Consider the following 23,268-nt stretch of genomic DNA (forward strand, 5'->3'; position numbering starts at 1 on the left):
CTGCAAAGAGGTTATTTTGCAGTGGGCTCAGTGCCCTACTGCACCTCCAAGTGAGTTTGCAGACCTGTTGTATTCCTTCCTTCTCCCCACCGCCCTTCCCCTGCCGTGAGTGCTCAGGATGCCAGGCTCAGGCTGCTCCCTGCTGTGCTAAGCCGAGGGGGGGGGTTCTCCTCCTGGACCAGGGCTTCAAGCCCAGCTCTCCCTCAATCCAGCAGAAAGCAAAAAGAAAAAGACAACGTGCAATGCAAAACTGGTGAATCGGCACCATTCTGTAGCGAAAAGAAAACTCTCTGCAGCTTTACGAGGTGGGTCTGCTCAGAGCTCAGAGAAGTACCCAAATTGCTGCTAAAAGCTCTGTTTTAGCCCTGGAGAGCTCCTCCTTGCAGACGAGAACTGCGCTGGACCACCTCTGACTGCACAGCCGTCGGGCGAGGCCTGATCCAAACCGCCCTCGACTGACAGCGGACGAGCTCCAGGAGGGCAGCACAATATTTTGTCAATACTTACGGCTGTTTCCCCACCAGCGGGTTTGCTGAATGACAACTAGTTTAGCTTGGACACAGGTCAATTCGTCTCACTTGCAGTATCGCTGGGTAGATCGGCATGGAAGGATGGATGGGGATAACATCCCAGAATACCAAATCAGAGGGACAAAGTGCTGCTGAGCCACAAGACAGCTGCTGGGGGTGGTGAGTAATCTGCTACCGTGGAGTCTCTTTTTTACAGGCTTAATTTTTCATTTTTATGTTAATTAGTAACCTAGTCTAAAGAATATCTCAAGTTTTCCCTTTGTGAATTACACGAACTAATAGATATATCCAGAAGTATGAAAAGCAGTCTGAAGCTTACACCCAAAGTCATTGTAAAAGCCTTGAAATATTTTAGTTTTTATCATACTTTACATGCATGTGAAAGGCTTTAGAAATAGAACAACTAAAATTGGAACAACACAGACCCCTGCAAAACTCAAATTAAAAACAGTGAGCCAAGACAGCATATGCCCTTTCCAAGAGGAAGAGAATGCATTATAAATCTGGGAATAAAGCCACCTAACTCCTGGCAAGACAGCTCAGAGAAACAGATAATAAAACAATCCTACCCATACAGTCATAAGACATTCAAAGCTAGAATTAATGTACCCTTTATTCATTATTAGAAATATAAATAGCTTTAGTTTGTGACAGATTTTTAAGTATTTCCTGTAGAAAAGGATTCAGCACACTTACCCTGCAACATAGCAACGAAAAACTAGACGTGAAGTTGTCTTCGACAGGAAGCAAGAGGCACCAAAATAACTGGAAATAGCACCAAAAGCTGACTAACTGCGGGGGGACTAACTAACGAGCACCTCTAGCCTTACCAGCACCAAAAAGCTGGAGAGAAACATCTCCTCTCCCTCCTACACACAGACCTTGGGAACTTCACTTTCCTCCACGGAAGAGGAAATTGCTTGAACCAAGAACAACCTGGCTGACCATGAGGCTGCTGATGCTAAAGAGAGCCAGCAACCTCGTAGCTCCTCCGCTTACCTAAAGCGAGCGACTCCCGAGGAACTGTCCAGGATTAGAAAGGCACTAAACCGTGGCGTGCATAATGTCATACTTTGCAGAGACACTATCAAGCCATTATTTACGAAGTTAACTAATTAGACAGCCACCCTTGCAGATAATGAGAATGCATTAAAGTGTTTAAAATTCTAGCACAAGCCTGACACATACAAAGTGGCTGCCCTTCTTCAAAAGAAAACTAGTGTCAAAGGAAATAAACCATTTAGGGACAGTCAGCACATCTGAGGAGGAGCGGCACCGTGGCATCATCTAAGTGTTCAGAAAAAGGAAGCAAAGCAAATCAGACAAATAGGGGATGCAGAGGTACCTCGCATTTGTATTGTAGCAGCCACTACTTGCAAAGAAATCATTAGATAGATGACTTAAATTATCATGAGAGATGATAAAGAAGCAGCTATTCAAAACAAACAATTAATGTACAGAACTGTACAATCTGGTGCAGTGGAACAGGGAAATTGAATGCACTTAAGCTGATAATGATCTGAAAAACACAGTTGGTTAAATTCAGTTTCACACCAAGCAATAAGCTTTAACTGAACACAGAGCTCACTGCAGCCTAGTACTGAAGAGACACTTTCCTTTACGCACACCCTGCTTCAAAAGTGGGGAATATAACCAAAGCCACAGAGGAAGGCTACAAAAAGCATAAGAGAAATTAATCCGTCTGCTAGAAATGACACCGGGAACACTCTGGGGCAGCACAAGTCCCCTGTACACTTGATATAGCCTTGCCCTTTCAGAAAGGTTTCCTGAACTCCAGCTGATTTTGGGGACCAGGAGGGGGGAGATGTTCACAACGCCTGACAATGCCAGGAGATGTTTTCACAAAACCAGCTGAAGATAAAAACACAGAAGTTTGGAGATTTCAGCATCTGTCAACAAAAAGACAGTTTTTACATTATCTGTGAATAACTCTTCAGAGTGTATGGGGGAGTCCGAGGCCATGCCGATTTGCTGCTTAATTACTACCATTTGCTCTACACACACATTCATCCTCAGATCTCCTCCATCCTTTTAGCAGCAGCTCCCATCGCCTCGTCCCGCAGCATCCGTGCACACCCGAGCAGTGGGATGAGAAGGCGGCACCCACCCGGACCCGGCACTGCCGCCAGCCTGGGCAGGGAGCGCAGCCCCCGCTGCAAGAGCCCTGTGATACAAAGCCTGCTTCAAACTGGCTCTTCCGACTCAGCCCAAGAACGTACATTTGGAAGCCTGGAAGACCCTGCCCTCCTCAGTCACAGATCTGATTTAAAAGATCCCACAGGAAGAACTGTGACCGCCTCGCAGGCCATTAGCTCCAAAGGGGTCAACTGCTCAGGTGCAAGACAGAATGGCTTCAGTTTTTTTTCCCCACCTAAACCTCGTTTCAGTTATTTCCGCATTAACTTCTCATTTTCTTGGCTTTTTTCAGTCCACTGACCTCTAGAATTGGGATTCTTTGACTCCTGGAGAGGTGCCCAAGAACTCGTTCTGCCTCCAAGGAAATTCACATTTTGGCATTTAAGGGGAACAGTATCAAGTGATAGAGCTGCAGTCTTATTTTGTACTTGACATCAGAGCTCTCCTGTCACCTTCTTCCCCCGAAATGACTCAATAAAGACAATTCTTCTGAAGTTGTCCTCAAAGTAAAAGTTCAAAAGCTGCCACGGGGATGAGTGAGCAAGCCCCAGGCTGCCAGAGGAACATGCAGGGTATGGCCAGACTGCCCAAGAAGCTGAGCAGTGAAGCAGGCAAGATACACAAATGATCCCCCCGCCACCCCCTCAAAAAAAAAAAAAAAAGCAGAAGAGGGAATTCCAACCTGACACAAAAGCCACCTGGCTGGATGCTGTAACACGGCCAGCTGCTCAGCCTCTACAGCAGCAGAATTACTTGCTGGGGTTTGGTGGCACGTGGTGAGTGCTAATGAAGATGTTTCGAAAAAAAGTTAATGCATCCTTAAAACAATACACAGTATTTGGTTGAAAAGAAGCTACCGAGTAGATGGCGGTATTACAGCTTGGGCCACCACTGATGCTCATGGCCACAATTCAACTGCCTGAAAACGAGACGCATCCATCACGACCTCCTAACAGGGGACAGAGGGCAGACTGGGGGGGCTGCAAACTAGCCCTGGGTTATCTCGCTACTGAGGAACCAGGATTTTTTAAAAGCATGATATACCAAAGTTGCTAATGAGCATCTTCCGGAGTGAACCTGAAACCCATCAAGAGTAGTGGTAGTGACAAGTTGGTGCCAGGGAAGAAGAAAAACTCAAAATATAGATAAATCTCAAGCACTTAAGTGAGGGGTGTCTCGAAAGAAGTCACAGGAAGACACTTCAGGATCTCCAGCATTCCTTAATGTTTCTCTCAAAGAGAACTAAAGACACAAACAATGACAACTGTATTCACACATCAAGACAACATCAATGAATTTTAAAATATCAGAATTATCTGGTCTCGTAGATTTTAAGGTCTTAAATGCCCTGATTTGCCCCAACTGCCCCTATGTACAGCCTCTCACTACATGGTAAGATCCTAAATTTGTCATTAAAAAGTGCCTGCCCCACTTGTAGGTGAGAATCATAGTCTAAAATTCAATGAACTTAGCACAAAGGCAATAAAAAGTACATCTTCCTTTTATTTTTCCAAGGAGTCCATCTTTTAAATAAGAGACCAACATGTATTCCGTGGAAGTGAGGCAGATGAAAGGCAAGCTAGAATGAGAATCTGGAGCTAGCAAAAAACAGAAGGGCCAGAGAAACCCCCCTCCAGGCACACCTGCCTGCTGCCAGAACACCTCTGCCTGCCCCAACTAATAAACCAGTCTGCAAGCAGCAGGACGAACTTGTCCGCATGCACAAGAGCTGGAACTCAGCTCTCAAATTATCGCCCTGCACACCCCCACATCTCCTGAGCTCCCTTTGCTGCACAGAGCTACCTTGCTCTCAAGACGCTGTACCTACAAAGCTGAGAGAAACAGAAAAAAACCTTTTGCTTTCAAAACCTTTGTATTTTCCTAAGTACTATCAGGCTTCATTTTTCAAGCTTTTTCCACAGGTTTTATAAAGTAACTGATAACGTCAATTCGAGTTACCATATTCAGTAAAACACAGCTGACAGCACCTCGGGCATACAGAAAAGATTCAGAGCTGAGAAGCCTTTTTTTTCTGGCCACATATGGAAGCAGCGGAGCACCCTATGAATGGCAAAGGCCTGTTTCTGACAGTCAAAGGCTAACATACATGCAGGATGAGTCAACCCACGAACAGCTGCACATCACGCAACATTTAAGTTCAGCCTGAAACACACAGAGGATAGGGAAAAGCACACACACCATATTAAAGGCACAGCCCCTTGTGAAAGCACGCTTAGGCGGGTGGGACTTTGCCCTTTCACTGACTCCTGCTAATTTCGCAAGTGCCCTGCCTTCCCCCTCGTGGCTGGATGCCCAGGGAAACGATTGTTGGTTTTATTTTTAATTGGCACCGAGAAAAACACATCTTTTAGCACACCTTTGCAGGGAAGTTCTCAGCCTGAAAGCCCAGAGCATTGTTGCCATACCAATTTAGCAACGATAACCTTGGCTTTCTGAGTAAGCAGCCTCCAAAGGCACAAAGCAAGTCTTTTCAAAGAGCTCTGAGCAGAAGGGGTTTGAGCCCTGGCACAAGCAAGTTGTTTCTGCGCTGCCTGTCCTCCACCCATCTGCCTCCACCTCTTGTCCCTCCTGCTGCAGAAACACGGCCCTGTGCAAACCAGAGGGAAACCAAATTTTTCTCCTCTATTTCAACAGCCTTTTAAGATACGGCTTAACCCTCATCCTTTCCTCATGCTAGAGGAGGATTAAGTCACTCTTCTGCCTCTATTTACATTCAAGAGGGCTGCCACTACTTGGATAAGCCACAAGTGCTAATTATTCCATATTGATTCAGTTGACTTTCCGGGACAAAGTAGGTCTGGAGCTCCAGGAGACATTATGAGCATTACAGAACATCAGCTTTCCTGAACAGGATGAAACAGGTTAGGCAAAGAACACGGTCTAGATGGTAAACAGCACCTCACCTAGAACAGATACCCCGCGTTCTGGTCAAAACCTGTACTGCCTGCAGAGGGGTCTTTTTAGAAGTGAAGAGATATAAGCAAGCAAAAAAAAAAAAAAAAAAAAAAAAAAGAGCTTAACAGTTTTGCCTATCACCAGAGAGCTGGGGAGGATATTACTGTTAGCAGACAATAACACAGAGCCATGTGTGCGCACGCAGTGACTGTCCTTTCTCTCACTCTTATCTTCTAAATCCCATTGTGCAGAAAGATAGGAACTTAATCCAAAGTTTGTATTAGAGCACGGCTAAAGGAAAAAAGGGGAATCCAGGACTTGAGATGCAAGTACTTTGTTGTAATGCAAGAAGTGTAGCATTCCAGCTTTGTAATAATTCCATCATCCCTTTCTTCCAAGGAGAGAAATTAAAAAGCCCAGTTGTGTGTGTAATACTTCTGCACACTGAGAGCATGATCCTGCCAGAGGCTAAAAGGCTGTTTATCCACAGATGAGCAGTCACTGTGCAAACTTACGTGCTCTGTTCTATCTATACTCCCTGATTTTGGCTTTGAGAGTGTACTCAAGTATCACTGAATAAAGCTTCACAGTTGGCAACTAAATATATCATCTTACGTAGGCAGATAAAGTTCAAATATTTTCCTACAAAACAGCAGAATTCTGAAGTGGACTAAGTCACAAAACATAGAATTTTAAGCAGAATCCATGCATAACATTATAGCATATTTATGTAAAATGGTTTACAGCTCAGTGTAAGTAAAATGCTGCTAAACACCAAGCACCAGACCACAATCAAGTGGGCACAGGTTATTACTTCAAGTCTTCCTTCCACCAATCTTCAAAAAGTGTTTGGACAACACTCTAAGACTGATTTTTTTTTTGGGGGGGGGGGGGGGGGGGGGGGGGTGGTCCTTTGGGGACCCAGCAGTTGTACCTGATGATCTTCATGGGTCCCTTCCAACTCTGATATTCTATAATCTTAAAAGCCACCTGAACAACATTAAATCAAGAAGGGTCTGTATTTGTTATTTAGTATTAGGAAATATTAGATGTGTTAGCACTGAGAATAGCACATGCCTAACAAGAAAGGAGAAATGGACATTTCACCATTACAAACCTAAAGGGTAAGGGCAGGAGAGGAAGGAGCAGCTGGGAGGGAAGCCTTCACTGCCACACAAGGTACCCGCAGGACTCCGCTCTCAAGTTTAAGGACAGCACTAGACTTCAGCTCTGCTTCAGCAGAATTCAGCTGCTCCTCAAAGGGCAGCGACCTTCCTTCTTCTTTGTGTATTTAGAATCTACAACAAAAATGCTGAGAAGTGCGTAAAGACTGCAAGTAGAGACCAGTTACATAATACAGTTTAGACTAAATTCCAGCTGCTGTCAAATGTCTTCAATTTAAAAGTTACTGCTGCTGTTTGACACGAAATGGTTAGCATGGGCTGAATGCAGCGCACGGAGGAGAGCAATGATTGCAGACTTCAACAGGCTGCTGAACCCATCCAGGAACCAGACTTCAGGTGTGACTTGGGCTTTCCTGACTTCTAAGGGTGCATTAAGACAGCCATTCTTCGTTAAGGAATGCATTTTCACTGCGCAGCACAAAGGCTGCCTGAAGAAGTACTCAGGACTTTTTAATTCTTCCATTTCTTTCCATAGGCCTCGTGTTACTACGTAAGAAAGAAGAGTTTCCAGAACGCCCTCTGTAAGCAACCCGGAAGCTCATCTTTGTGGCTCAAAAACACCCAATTAATGCCATGTGAAACTCTCATCATACTCATCAGGCTTCACTCCAAGCATGCTCAGTTATTTACTCTACACCACCCAGTAAGCATTACAAGCTTGAAAACAGTATCACTTCAGAAACTTCTTATTTTTAAAAGCATCAGCTTTGTCAAACCAGTAACGTCTATGGCAATTAGCGCCCAGCACAACAGCACAGCTCCCTTTCCTGAGCAGCAAACTCCATGACAGGAGAATCCATCGAGGCTTTCAAGCCATGTCCATCACTTCAGCATTCGAGTGTCTTAAACTGACAGAAACAATGTTAAAAAAAGAAAGTGTAGATTATCTCAAGGCAGATTTTTATCAGCATCTATCATAAATATGGATCAGTCTGACATTTTACTTCGTATCTATTTCCACAGAAACAGTTGCTTGAAAGGGCTATGCAAGAGCCCTTCCAAATACACGGATAAATTGTACACAAGTTTAACAGCCATGTGAAAATTCACGTGTTCCTTTCCAAGCTTGATGGGAATATAAAGCTGTGGGTCACTGTTATTAATAATATTATTAATAGGCAAGTTCAGAATGCAAAACCCATCTCCATTCTGTAAGTCACATGTGTCAGGAGTCAAAATACCCTTAATGGTCATTCTGAAGACAAAATTACTTCTCCCAAAACGTACTGAAGACATGAGCTAGGTATGCTCTTGCCCATTCATTTTCAAGCACTGGAGATGCTCAAGGAAGCTTTAGGAAAGAAAAGCAAACCAGTGCAATTAAGATCAGGAAAACAGTGCACTTGTTTGGAGAAGCCCGTTTTTGTAGCTGTGCTGAACACAGAAACAATGTGAAAAACAAGCATTTAGTAAATCACGAGACCAACAAGTCTAAAACCAGAAGTGTTGAGATCTACTTCAGGTATCCTGAGAGCCATGGCACTCCTGCCAGCATGCAGGAGCTCCCACCAGGCAGTGCAGTGCAGCAGCCTGGGGTTTAACTGCCCCACTTACCTTCAAGCTGTGCTAAAAGCCAATATTAAAAGAAATACAAACACCACCCCCCAGACACACCCTGCTTCAGGCCAAGCAGAAAATGGAAACTGGAAAGATCGGCTGAAATAATCTGTGCCTGGAATGCTTGCTCTGAAGCTGGCCCCAAATGGTTTTTCTCCATTTGCTGCCAAGCACCTCTAATGCAATCCAGACAGTCAAGGACACAGTCAGAATGATAATATGAAAGCATTAAAATTCCCGTTGAAATAGGACCTGTCAAGCTACTTTATGTAACATGATTTATCGTTTCCAAATGTAGTAACAAGGGATTTTATTGTACAAGACCATGTTGTACACAATGGGGCTCTGGGTTCACATTCCATGCTAGCCAAACTAGAGTTTCTGACAAACTTCATGCAACTACGAGTCTGAGTTACTTGTGTCTGCCTGAAAGCGCAGTTACAGGCATTAGAAATCGGTGGGGTATGGAATAGACTTTAAAATGAGACCTCTCTGCACCTTTCTGTGCACACTAAATAGATCTGAACACCTGTGACCACTGCAGCCACATGCCTCTAAAGCAGCGTTCATGGAAGGAAATCTAACAGACCCCATTCCTCCAAAGCCTCTCCGTCAAACAATAAAAGTGGACTGTCAAAAAAGCCAGAGGAAGTCCTTATTTTCAGTCTTACATGTCAATCAGATAGCCCAGCACAGCAAATGGGTGTCTTTTTCAAGTTCAGTGTAGTCAAACAGAACAGACTGAAAGTTTCTGGTTTAGCTTCCAGGTGACATCCTGCACTTTCTAATCTGCGAAACCCCAACCTGAAATAATAAGACCTTGTATGCCTCCCATATTTAACGCGGTCGCTGAGACGAAGACAAGCTGCCCAAGCTCTGCACTAATAACACCCATGGAGAGTTACCACACAGAGCACACGCTGTCACAACTTGAAGTTTGTGGGTTTTTGTGGCTGCTGGGCACGTTACCTCTCCATCCTACATACCTGATTCTTGAAGATGCAGAAGTGGTTCGGCTCTAATCAGCCCACTGTTCTTTTTTATGAATTCACTTTAACTACTTCAGATAACTTGTGACGAACGCTCTGTGCATAAATTTGAGGTAGATTTGCCCAATACAGTACAAAAAAGCAAAAACAGGCATTGTAACTGCTCGGTACGCTGAGGAAGATATTGCACCATCTGCTAGTGTAAGGGCAATACTGGGATAAATTGGTAGTACTGTCCAAAAACCTTCTGTTTTATATATTTTATTTGGGGGAAAACTGGAGCCAATCAACATCTACCCACATGAGATCATGAAGTTGTAACAAAATACAATAAAAATCATCTTTTATGCTTACTCCTGAACTCTAAATGCCAGCTCTCTTACCAACTTCTTCCTTGGTACAACACTGAACTTGAACAACATTCAACGAGATGTTTTGTTCTGTCCTCCTGCCTCAAAGTCTGTTACCAATGACCAACCAAACTCACATATGCTGTGAATTTTTTTTTTTTAATTTCATTAATAAAATATACACCACGAGCTCCCAAATGCAGCATCTCACAAAGGTCTGGCTCTCGCCATCGATTAGTTATATTACAAATTCAGCTGTGACTGAAGCGGACAATTTATTGCATTCTAGGCAGTTGATCTCAGATCCAAGACCTTGGACTACTCTGCTTTTACAGTGCTAGTCAGAATCAATAATGAATTTTGTTAAACCTCCCCATTCTTGCTGTGCCATTCAGCACTAGCAATAAGTATAAAGCTTACTCAGAGTAATAAAAAAAAATATCACACTCAGATATTCGTGTTTGCTGTTTGAATCCAGGAGGGATCTGCAGTGCTAGTTTAAAAAGGAAAACTATTTTCTGTTAGAATCATGGGCTGAAATGAGCGGGAGCCGTAATGGAAGCCAGCTCTCCTTGGGGGAAAATGGAAGATGAAGAAGGAAAAAAAAAACACTAAAAACTGAATGCTACAATTAAGGGATGAACGGTTGGCATTTTTAGGATATAAATCAAGACACCAGCTAATAAAATGGTGGACGAAGTTCAACAGACAGAGGCATTAAGTGATGCACAAGAGAAAGACAATCTGACTTAACGTTCACAAAAACAGACCCCAACAACTACGACTCAGAAGCTAAATCTTCACGTAGCAGTTTCATCAGCCCCTCTGAATGACCCTAAGCAAGGGGGCAGCCACCCTCGCACCAAACACTAACCGGCACCCAGCCCTCAGGACCCAGGCTACAACCAGCTGATGCAAAATTCTGTGAGGGAGACAGATCTAGGCAGGCATCGAGTCCTCCTTCCCCCTACAAACCCCGTCCTACTGCACCGTGCTGTTTAGCAACGAGGGCCCAGCCAAAGCTGAAAGGTGGTGTTGAATGTCTTCCTTATGGAAAGCAACAAATAAAACTAGGGCACTTCATTCTGGGAAAGAGGAGGCAGAAGTCTGCTACACGGCATGGCACAGAGAAGGGTAAGCAGGGAATTGCTGCTCAGTCTCTTCTGAAATCAGATGGAGGAAACAGCAAACTGAACAGACAGAAGGGCGCTCTGCTTCAAACAAAAGGAGATGCTTCATGCGACACGATTAATCTTCTTTAGCAAGGAGCCTTCCAGCTTATGGGTGCTGCAAGTTCATGAGGGTTCAGAAAGAAACTAGAGATTCGTGGGGGAAAAGTCCAGCACGAGCTATTAAAACACAGTCAGCAATGCCAGCTCGGGAATTATCCGAGCTACAGACTGCTGGCATCTGGGAGCTATTTTGGGCAAGTTAGACTACAGACTTCCCTTGTTACTGTCCTCTTTCCTGTAGGCATCCGCCATTCACTACTCTCAAGACAGGATTCTGGCCTTGATGTAAATTTAGTCTGACCAATTTGGGCCAGTCTTCTGTCTTGAAAATAGTTGTAACAGGTGTGCCAGATAGAAAAGGAAGTAAGATGGACACCAATCCAAGAAAAGATGATACAAACTTCTATAACAAACTAGTAAACGAGCAACTCTTGCCCTTCTTCTAGCTATAGGTTTCATCACCATGCCAGCAAATGCAAGGGTCAAGGGAACTTGTGATTCAGTTTATTACCGAAAATTGTTTTCAGACAGAAGTTTCTGCCACACATCATAACACAGCCAGCAACGCTTGAAGACTTACAGAACCCTCGGGGACAGGCCCAAAGAGACAGTTAAACCATGGGTCCAAAACACTAAACTTTGAGTTATAAACTACCTGTGGAAAAAGCCTTTTTATTACCAGAGATCTGAAAGAAAGCCCAGAAGCTAGATGAAGTCACTAGAACAGAAGGCATTTAAAACTAAAAGGGAATCTGCCTCAAGATATTCCTATGCTTCAACCTTTTCAGAGTATTGCTCATCCCTGTTTTCTCTTTGAAAAAACAGGTCTCTTGGTCTTATTCTACCATTCAGCATTCATGATGCACTGCAAGTACCGTGCAATTAACCGATTTAACGTCCAATTCATTTCCATCTTTAAAGGTAGGATGGAGAAATGCACAACAGGAGATGGCTGGGTGCTGTGACTGTTGGTATCTCATACATGCACAATACAGTAATAGCAGAGGAAACATTAAAAGTAGCACATCCCTGCTCTTCCTGTAGATGAACCAAATGCTTTTATAGGTCCCCAGCTATTATTCATTCTTCAGCTTCATCATCCTGTATTTTTTTCTACCCTCAGTATGGATTTTCACACACCATCCCACATTTTCACCATAATTTATCTATTGCTTTTTCCACTCCATTTCACTGAATTTCTAATCTCATTTTCCCAACTACACTGTCTACAATCACAACATAGCAGTGACTTTAAAAAATTCAGTATGCTCCACTAATTTCACAATGTGTTAAAAGAGATAACATAGGGAATACATTCTTTCCATCTCAACATGATTACTTTAACTTGCAGAACGGAGACAAGAGTACACAGCCAGAGGAGCAAGATAGGCATTACGGCACAAGGAAGTCAAAGCTCTGAGATCTTACGCAGGTATTGACCATCTATCAAGGAGGGAAATGCAACCAAATCTGTTGTGCGCAAGACTGAGCATTTACTTCCTCCATGTTTTTAATTAGCATCTGGTGGATGTTTTATCCTCAGTCATGCTGATACGCCTGCATCCAATCCAGCAGCACATTTGTTTGAGGGATTACTACAGATGCCTCATATACTAATAAAACACCCTGCTCTGAAAGGCATTTCAAAGGGCGCAACGTGGTGGTTTGCTCCCCAGCTGCCATCTCCAGTTCTATATAGTATCAATGCCAAGCACAAGCTACTTTCACAAGCAATTAAGAAAGACTACATGAAGCACCTAGCTCAGCCCACAGGCTATGTGGGACTTGTCTTTCAGTTTTGCTCAATTACTTTGTCCTTGTCTTCCACTGGTAAACAGAAACCCTCATTTTATTTTCTACCTTTCACTGCACACCTCTGTTCTCCAAACAACAACCACCTAAGTCACACACGCAGACTTCGGACCACTTATTTCACGCTGGAGTAGCTTTCACCAAAAGACAGCAGAATCACAGGCAAGGAGGTAAGGTACCTAACACAGCAACCTTGCTAAATAAATTCTGCCATCTAAAGCAAATCTCTCTAAGTTTTACCTCAAACATGCTCAGAAGTCTAAGTAAGGCTTCACCTCAGCCCCTTATGATTTCTTCAGTCAATCTGAGTTGCCATGATGCTACGAACCATCTCACTGTTGTCATTCCCACAACTTTTCACCTGAAATCAATTCCCTTTTACAATATTTATGTTTAAAAACCTGATTGAGCTTAAAGACTCTTATGAAATCCCAAGCTTATCATTCAACACTGCTAAAGCTATTAAAATTAAAAACCCCTGGGCCAAGGAAAAAAGAGGCAGCATCTGATATTATAGCATGATGCCTTCAAACACAGAAGCTCATCTTCATGACATAACACTTTTTCCAACTGTAGAAACACACTCGAGCTCCAAATACTGTATGTACATTATGTGTAGTGTAATGTCTAAACACTGGAGGAAAGCTGCTCAGTTCAATATTTATATCAAACTCCTCTCCAAATTTCCTACTAAATATTTCAGCTTTAATTTTCTACATCACTTCTGATCAAATGGAATAGCAACTGCAATTAACTTGATTCTGAAAACCTATGCCTTCAGCTAAAAAGTTCATACACTTAAACTTCCCAAGCTTCAAAAAAAAAAGTTAAGAACGCTACTTTTTTCATAGGCCTAGTTACTTTATGCAAATTAAGGGGGAAGACAGCCTAATTCTATAGAATTTCTACACAAACCAGTATGTAAGAATCATAACCTAAGGACAGTCCTATATGATGACAATAGAACAGAGATCAATTTTAAGGTAAGTATCACAGATGATTTAAATCTATGTTTGATTCTGCCTCCGTGCTGGCCTTCTGACAAACCTTTCAGGACTCCTGGTTAATGCTCAAATCCTGTTTGGGAGTAGAACAAACCAGCTTCAAGACCCACAGCTTTGACTCCCCCATTTTGGATGATCTCACAGAGCTAAAACCACAAAAACTAAATAAACAAACAGAACAGAAGATACTCACATTCCCCATGTACTCTGAAAGTAGATCCTGCAAGGCCTGTCGCACTGCATTACACTCTGCAACTATCCGTTCCCGTCGGTCATCACGTGTGCAGGATGAATCAGCCATCAGGGCTGCTCCGCTAATGATGCTCTCCAGGCGCTCTTCCAGGGAAGGCCTAAAACGTTCCTCACTGAAGGTCGATGGATCCACAATAATTTGTTTCTGGTAAAATAAAGGTTTTGGAAGTTAGATATCAGACTGAGCAGTAAGTTACTGTTAAGTCATCAAAGAGACCAACACTTACAGCAACCCCCCTGATCAAGCATGAAAGGCAACCAACATTCTGGCACCAAGAGTGATTTTCTCGAGTAGTTTAGTTAAATTACTAAAAGGTCCCCATCACATTAAGTTGCTAGTCATTTCTTGTGCTGCTTTGACAGCTAAACCGAACTTGGCCACAAGAAGTCTCATTATATGAATGGCAAAATCAAATGTGCCAGGACAAATAAAGTTCAAATAAAGAACTCTTTTTAACTACATGTCAATCCGGACATGCCTTCACTATTTAAACTTGTCAGATATAATTACCTCATCATGAACCAAAAAAAAAAAAAACAAGAAAAACAAATGTCCAAAATTAGTCCTATATATAGTACTCTGGTGTCCTAGTTTATCCAGTCCTCCTTTCACCAGTAAGCAATTATACAGGTAAATATAATAGCATTCTCAAATATTCAAGTGAAACATCAACATCAATGTTTAAAATAGCGGAGAAATAGATTTCTTCGTGGCAGAAGACTATCACAGCTTTATCTTGAAAGATTATTAGTAAGTACAGATCATACTGAGAAAAATCAGTACTGCTTATTCAGCCTTAAGCATCTACTTTGCAAGGGGCCAATATCACCCCCCATAGAAAGCTCACCAAGCAGCAGCAGCGTGGAGCATACATCACCTTGTGAGTACTTCCAGGTAGTTTAAATAAACAGGCTCTACAGTTTATTAAGGAACATGATTTGGCCATTTCAAATTTTGCTGGTTTGTTTAGGGTTTGCATAGGTTTTCTTCCAATTCAGTGAGCAGGAGGGGAAAATGATGATAACTTTTTATGAAAGAAGCCCCAAAGTTTCTTGAAAAATGAGTTTTCCACACTCAGTTTGTACGCTAACTTCAACATTACTGTCAGTACAATTAGTCTCCCTACTGAGTAACCACACAGCCTTCACAGCAGGTTTAGCCACAGCACATGTTCGTCTAACAGTCCCATTTTTTCCTCAACATTTTAGTCATGCAGACACTCCAATGGTAGTATGCTACAACTCCAAAATTGCACCATATAAATGAGAGAGAGATAATGATTATCTTGTTATCTTCTGGTAATCACTTAATATTTCACCAGCACAGCAGAAACACTGAAGTATTTGGGAGGGCGTGTGCACAACCTCTATTACAAGAGCACAATAGCACTCAAATCTTAACAGGAAATGAAGTGCAGGGATAACATCTGCAGAGAACCTGAACACATTTGTTTTGTCCGTCTCCTTTGGCAAGGATGAGCCAACAAAGCCCTTGCACACAATGCCCATTCAGGCCAGCCTGCTGAACAAGCCCTGCTGCTATCAGGGAGTCGTGCCACACAGAACTAAAAGCTCAGAAGCTTAATGCAGACTGCAACAAAAAAGGTCTCTGGCCGTATATTAGAGAGCTCATATAGTAAAATATGAGCACGTATCAGAAATCATATTAAATGGTTTGAATTAGATTAGCCAATACATGAAAAACAAGTCAGTTCAGATTTACTTCTGCATACCAAAGCCAGCCCTTAACGTCACGTGCTGTTACTAGAGCTGCCTTCCTGTCCTACAGGGCTCTGATCAAACCTGTGATCCTCTGGGTGCTAACCCAAGGCAGAGTCTTAAAACTCATGTGGCTGAACGCTCAACTGATGGAATTCAAGAGAGACTTAAAACCAAAATCAGTCCCAAAGATCAAGATAATCACGATATCTTGTTACCCAAGAGGTCACATAGAGAGGCTTTACACTTGGCATAGGGAAAACCTCAAATAGCATTTTATCCTTTAGGGAAATGGTAAAAGAAGTTAAGAAACATGGCAGGAAATTAACACAGAAGAGCAAGGGTGCTAAGAGCTAAAATAGAGAAGGTGAACAATACTTGGGGAAAAAAGCGTTATGCGTTTTCTGAGCAACAGACCTGTGTTATTTAATAAGTTTTAGAGGTGAGCTAGTGCCAGGGTGTTTAAAATTCTGAGACCGAATCAGCGGTAGACAAAATACTGGCTTCAAAAGGAAAGTATTCTCAGTAAAAGTGTATGGCTATCCTCAGTAACTTACAGAATACAAGATAAAGAATATGACAGATCAGTACAACACATCAGTTTGAAGTGATTTCATTCCCAACCAAAGATCATATTACACTTCCCACTTCAAGTTCTTCTCAATAGGTAGTTTGGGCAATTGCAAATATATTATTCACTTTTAAAAAGTCATTTCTGTCACCTACAAGAATACATTACATAAATATATTATGAAATAATCGATTTCAAATAAACCAAGGACTTACATCTAATGTATCAGTAGGCTAAGAGCTATTTTTACTTGACAGCCTTCAATCACTGAGAACAGCACTGCTCCTTTCTATATTCTATCAATCCTAGTTTCAAAAGAGCCATATTTGAAAAAATAAAAGCCTGCTTCACCTGGGACTTGCAGTATTTCAGTAGAAAATGATTTTTCAGGTAATATAAGCAAAAGCAAGCTGTTGCTCATAAATCAGGTGAGCGAAGGCAGCAGTTGGAGTTGCCACTTTTTACATACGGGTTCAGAACTTACATCAAAGTTGTTCAGAGCATAAGCCAGCTCTCCACCTCCACCCTGCTGCTGGGCAGCATCATCTGATGCAGTTGCTTGAGCTGCGTTTGAGATGCCAGTGACCGCCTGCTGAAGCTGTTTGTAGATCAAGTCCCTGTTAGCTTTGTAGGCAGCCACATCAGGGTGCTGCAGACAGGCCTGAGACGCGGTATAGAGAATGGGAACGTTCTTCTGCAGGATTCCTCTGGCTGCCGCCATTTGATCACGGTGACCTACATCTTTCAATTCCTATTAGGAAAATTAAAGAAAGAAGCCGTTTGAAAACAGTCCCCACATTCAATCCATACACTGTCTCCCCGAGTCTTCAAGAGACAGGCAGATTCTTTGGCTAGTATGCTCAAATCTAACCCAACCTTGAGCTCTCCCCATATCCCTATTATTAATAGCTCAGCTCATCTTAGAACACAACAGCTCCACAAAAACTCAAAAAAGTGCTGTAGGGCAATTCACAGCTTCACATTTCAAGATCTGAGACATGTTTGCTCCTTGCCACACTACAGGACCAGCACTCTGAAAGCAGACAATACCAGTACATCAGGAGGATGCATAAGTAGCGACCTCAGTTTTCCATGTCTTAAAATAAAATGTGCTTTAAGATGCTTAGACATAAGTGGCAAGCATCATTTAACTGAAGGAAGAAAAAAGAAAGGCAATCTCTGACAATCGCTAACATTAGTCTATTGGCTCTATTTCACAAGTGATTAACCCAATTAATTTGTGCAACTAGCACAGAGATACTTGTTAAGAAATGCACGCTTGTTCTGTATGGATCAGCTCAACCAAGGGAGCCTTGTCATGAATTTGCATCTGAGAAGCCAGATCTTAAACTCCAAGACTCACAACCAGAATGTCTTCTTTAATCACACCTCGAAGATGGAGTTCACTTTCCTTAAGAGACTTGCACTTACTTTTAGAAGAAAAAGAGTATCATCTCATTCAGCTTCTTGTTCATCTCCAAAGGGAGAAAATAAATGCAATGACTATAATTACTGCTAATTTAAGATTAAGATTTAAGAGTACATAGGTCTTTTCCCAAACACTCACTGCTGCAATTCTCTAAAGCATCATCACCTCTGTTTTGGAAAGTAAGTACCATGAATAGATAGAGGTTCTGAGTCCAGCACAAGCAGTAAGGTTTATGAAAAGGAAGAACAAACACAATTATTAGCAACATGAACATTTTCAAGTTACTTCTTAAGCCTTACAAAGAGGTAACGAAAATGAAAAAATGGGCTGCTTTACCATATGGGGAAAAAAAATCTGACAGACCCTTCAAAATGAATGGGTAATACAAGACCTCTGTAAGACGCACGCTAAGCAGGGAGGGCACTCCAAGCAGGCTTACAGATTTACAGATTTAACACAACCACTTCCCATAGCATAAAACAATCCATCATGAAGCAGTTTAAGAACATTTATTGTATTGCCATCGTAACCCCACTCCCATTTACTGCAATCAGATTCTAGATACATAACCAACTAGCAATCCATTTTAAACTGCATCCAGTTTATTTTCGAAGATGAATCCATGCAAGCAAACAAGCAGTGTCACAGATGCATAAGCAGTTTTGGTTTGTACAGAACAACAGAATAAGAAATATGCTCTAAAAGAATTATGCTGTTTCAGATAAATCTGACTGCCAGTACTTCTACTTTCTTTTAAAGCTTAACTTACAAAGGAGTGAGTCACAACAGTGATGTTGAACAAAACCTTTACACGTGACTTGAGGTTAAGCACTAGCAATGCAAATGCAGGACATGCACAAAGCAATAAGGATTTCAAACCCTTCCTCAAACAGGCATTTCCATGCAAGACTAGCCAGCTATGGTGCATTGCTTGGCATGGCGCAGTGCTCCCTTGGAGAGGGCTGTAATTCTGTCCCCAGCCATGACTTTTGCTCCCTGTTTAAGTGACCATGGTTCATTACACCTGTGCAAATCACAAAGGCTGTGTGGTCTCATGGTGAGAGCACCAGCCACAAATTTGTATCTCAATCCTCTTTCCTTACCCACACCTGCACTGCTTCAAAATGGGAAGTCTTGACATCCATCAATGCAATTCTATAGAAGCAGCATTTCATTAAGGTACTAAAGCATTAACAAACAAATGCTATCAGGAAAATTTGAGTCAGAGGCAATGTACTACAGCTGAGCAGATTTTCTGCTTACCAGGCAAGCGCCATTCAATTTTCTAAACACCACTGAGTGCAACACAAAGTATTGAGAAAAAAGTAAAAAAAATAAATTAACAGCAGCAACAGGTAGTCCCCAAGAGCAGTAAGGCTGCCTTATTTTCTTCTTTTGAAAAAAGAAAAAGAAACTATATATACATAAGAAAGAGCTGTCATCACTATACCTGCTGCCTTTTGGCTGCCATGATGTTAAGTTTGTCCACCTCTGGTTTGAGGGCTTTGTACTGGATACCCAGATCCTGCTCTGTGCTAGCATTCCTTAGTTTCAAGATACCTTCTTCCACCTGAAAGAATATACAGATATATTCACATATTTTTCCAAGCAATCCAGTACACAGTTTAGAAAGTTATGGGCTTTCAGAATGGGCTTCATAGCAGACAGTGATCCTTCTCTCCTGCCTTTCACTGTTTGGAGAGAGACGTGTCAAGGGCTAACAGTACTTCAGGCTGAGCTACTGCTTGATGCTCACCAGCTACCAGGGACAGCCAGGCATGCGTGTCTGAAAGAGCCCAGGGCCCTCACAGAGCCCTGGCTGCAGCTGTCAAGGGGTAAGAGTGGAGCCCTCAAACCCCAGCTGAAGCCAGCCCAACACCAAGCTGTGCTGCATCTCAAGTTCTGCACAAACCACCCATCTCCTGCTCATAAAAAAAAAAAGCCTTCCTTCCATGTTCCACATTCATTTTATTTAGTCCACTGAAGCTACTTGTTCCTACTAATAACTAGTCGCATCTGCTAGATACAAGGGAGTAGTACTCAATAAGAAAACCAAATTATTTCTTTTGATTAAACGATTTATCCTCTGCTGTTCACAGACCACAGTGCATTTGTCTTAATACTAAAAGTTGAGAATGAAGTGCAATGCAGAGTCAAAAGCCACTGACAACATCTGTCAGTTGTTTTTACACTCCTCAGTTGCACACATTCTGCTAAGAGAAAAAAAAACCTGCCAGCATCACTGCTCCAGAGGCAAGCCGCTGAGAGGGAGCTCCAGGGTCAGTACGCCCAGGCACGAGGCAAAGCCACCCAGCAGAGCCAGCGCGGCGTGCCAGGCACGGCTCAGAACTGCACTTACTACTTTGAGCTGGACAAGCAGCTTGTAGACGTCTGCCATGTCAGCCAGAATCAGCAGCCGGGTGACAGCGGAGAGGAGGGCGCGTGCCGCCCGGACCATGTTCCCTCGTTTCACCGAGGAGCAGGGGTCATCGGCAAACTCCCAGAGGCACTCTTCATCAAGTCACCTGTGCGAAAAAAGATTGTCCCACTTTATTGTCACGGCACTTCAGACAGGGTGGTAAGGATTCCTGGGACAGCTGATTTGGAGGACAAAACACATTTGCTTAAATACAGCCAGCAATCCAGGCACGGAGCTGCCTCTGCGGTCACCACACAGAACGGGGGGAGTGGGGCAGGAGGGAGGAAGCGCTCGATAACAACACTCTGGTCCTTATCTCAAATTATACAGGTGCCGTAATGAGCCACGATCCCTGGAGACACAAATACAACACGGCACGGCCGTTACAAGCAGACCTGCAGTCTCCGGTTATTTCGGACTACAATGCTTTCAAAGCTCCAGTGAAAGCTTTGCTTTTAAGCCGAAAGCAGCAGCATGTCCTGTAAACACACAGGGAAGCGCCACAGCTCGTGGGACTGTAAACAACTCGGGGCAATGACCTGGCTGGCTGCGACGCCGCTTGCACTCGGGGCAAGGCTCTGCTTCGTGACACGCTCCAGCATTTCGTAGCCTGTGGGGCTGCATCTGCTGCGGGAGGAGACTGGGTTTCAGATGGTAACAGCGCAGTTGGGTAACTATGAAAAGCAAAGGCTGCTTTAAACAACTAGAGAAATTCCTCTAAAAGCCCTAAGAATCATTTCTGCATGTATTCAGATGTAAAATGCGGATTCTCCCCCCCCCAACACCTCACGCCCCAAGGGGCAGCGTTTTGGTCACAGCGGGGAGGTTTGGCATTCACTTCAGTGCTCTTGGATCTCTGCACTTTAGGACCGTTTGGCAAACGGCTAGGATTTAGTTTAGCAAACACTAGGTACTCAAGGTCAGGGATCTGTGGGCAATCGGAGGTGACCAGAAAAGCACACCAACTGCTTTATGACTAATTGCTATGTCAGAGGCTTCCCAAACCTGTACAAAAGCGTCCACATGGCCGAAGGCCAGAACCAAACTAGCACGCTTTTCACAGATAAGAGAAGAACCTCAGCCAGTGCTGCAGAAATTAAAGCTGACTAGTTCCCAGCAATCCCACTACCAAACGGGGCTGGGAGAGGTCCACATCCAAATCCCAAGACGATGCTGTGCCAGCACTGCCAAGAGCTGGCCCACTCCCACAGCCAGGCAGCGAGCGGGGCGCATCCCCTATTTGGGGCATATATTTTGACTACTCAAAAATCCCCTACAGCTGGAGAGCCTGAGGTTAACCATCCACACGCTTGCCCTGGGAAAGTTTCCAGTGCCCAAGCTCTCTGCACCTCCAGAGCTCAGCACAGCCCCAGCACAGCCGCCAGCCTGTCCGAGCAGCTATATGCAGACACTCGATTTTGTTCAGATGCGCCCTCCTAGGCAACACCCTTCCATCATCTTAAATACTACTACGAAGAATGGCACACAACGTTTTAAGATCAAAATGCACCACTTCAGCACTGTGACACATGAAAAAGCTGCTGTACAAGTGCAGATGAGCTATAAACGTCAATCTAAAGCCATCCCTTACCCAACTTTTTGAGGACCATGACTCATTACTTTAACAAGCGTTAAGAGCTTTAGTCTTTCAGTTGGTGAAAAAGACAAATGTTCCTCCAGTGCTGGAAAATGACAACCAGCCATGAAATTATGAAATTATGTAGCTGACAGGACTCTCTCTTTATTTATTCTGGAAGAGACTAATAATAGTGAAATTCATTTCATCACCACAAGTATACAAATTGATAAACAATCTCAGCATTTAAGATATATGCCACAACCAAGCTCATGACAAATATTCCCCCCTTCATCCACATGTAAAATTCTCACTCTCCCAATCCCCCCAGAACAGTCATGTTGTTTTCACCAATTTCCTATTCCAAACAACCTGGAGGTGGTCACTCACTTCGCTCAAGTCTCAGCGATCACTAAAACAACCCTAAAAAACAAAGTTATCTTCCACCCATCCTTTAATTCATAATTTCATATGCCAGTCTTAAAAAAGAAAAAAACAACACTACTCCTTTTTATTTTAATGAGAGATTTTAAAAGATTTAGTAAGTTTCAAACAGCTTGTCAGAGTGTCAAAAGACAACCAGCTCTCTGGAATTAATGGAAGATGAAAGTTGTTGCTTTTTTTTTTTTCTCCACAAATTAAAGAAAGCTAACTCTCAGACTTTTTATAAAGAACTCTCAGCAGGTGTAGTTATTTTAACTAGATTCAAAGGATAGTAGGGAACACTGCCCTGACCTTTGTACACAGCTAGGTACTGCGTGTGGGTGTTCATTAGGAGTTCGAATCTGAACCAACATGATCTTCTCATTTTCAAATTGGAGCCAGAAGCAACAAAGCTAGCTTAAAAGTAGGATTTCAAGAATTAAATAAAAAAATACACTGCAAAAGAGTCAGACTGCAACTGAGATTATACAGCTGATATGAATTCTTATATGAGTAATCTGTTTTTCCAATACCACCTTAGATTTTTTCACTCGATATTATAAGGGAGAGATAATAAAAGAGAGTCAAGGGAAGAAGAGGCAATGGTAGCCATACTATGATCTTGTCAATAAAACGCTAAGAATTCAATTAAATCTAATGGAACAAAGCCCATTTCAGAAATAGTAAGATTTTAGTCCATCAAAAGAAAATTACCATTTTCTAGTCTCATTCCCACTATGCCCACAGGGTCTGACAGCACTTTCAGACAGCACTATTAATCCTCCTCGGCAGCGTGGTGCACGATGACCATGACAGAAAAGCTTTCTCTACGTGAGCACCGCCTGGGCGCTGATCAGAGGAGGAGATGGGCAGAGGCGAGGCAGGGAAGCCCTACGTGCAGTTAGGACACACACAGGCACCGATGCTTTTTTTTTTTTCCCCTCCCTAAGCCACAAACTCATGCCCATGCATCATCTCGTGCCCTTCAGCACCTTGCAGTTTAAAGGCTGTCTGCAGGCTGCTCCTGTCACGGTATCAGAAACACAAGGAATGCCACCAGCACGCCAGCTCCTGTACACTCTCCCCCAGCATTTCAATGAACCGTTTTTACTGGTCCGGCAGACACAGCGTGCACAGCCCTGCCTTTG

General features: G+C 43.0%; 1 protein-coding gene across 1 annotated transcript in view; it reads right to left on the reverse strand.

The window, feature by feature from the left end:
* The window catches only part of CTNNA1 (catenin alpha 1), a 115,989-nt gene that overhangs the window by 69,350 nt on the left and 23,371 nt on the right, over window positions 1-23,268 (reverse strand). The window contains 5 exon segments of the mRNA XM_035562867.2: window positions 13,925-14,128; window positions 16,758-17,024; window positions 19,153-19,272; window positions 20,062-20,201; window positions 20,204-20,227. Of these exon segments, the coding sequence (XP_035418760.1) occupies window positions 13,925-14,128; window positions 16,758-17,024; window positions 19,153-19,272; window positions 20,062-20,201; window positions 20,204-20,227 (755 nt within the window).

The sequence above is a fragment of the Cygnus atratus genome, chromosome 14 (genome assembly GCF_013377495.2).
Source record: "Cygnus atratus isolate AKBS03 ecotype Queensland, Australia chromosome 14, CAtr_DNAZoo_HiC_assembly, whole genome shotgun sequence".
In the NCBI taxonomy this organism is placed as follows: domain Eukaryota; kingdom Metazoa; phylum Chordata; class Aves; order Anseriformes; family Anatidae; genus Cygnus; species Cygnus atratus.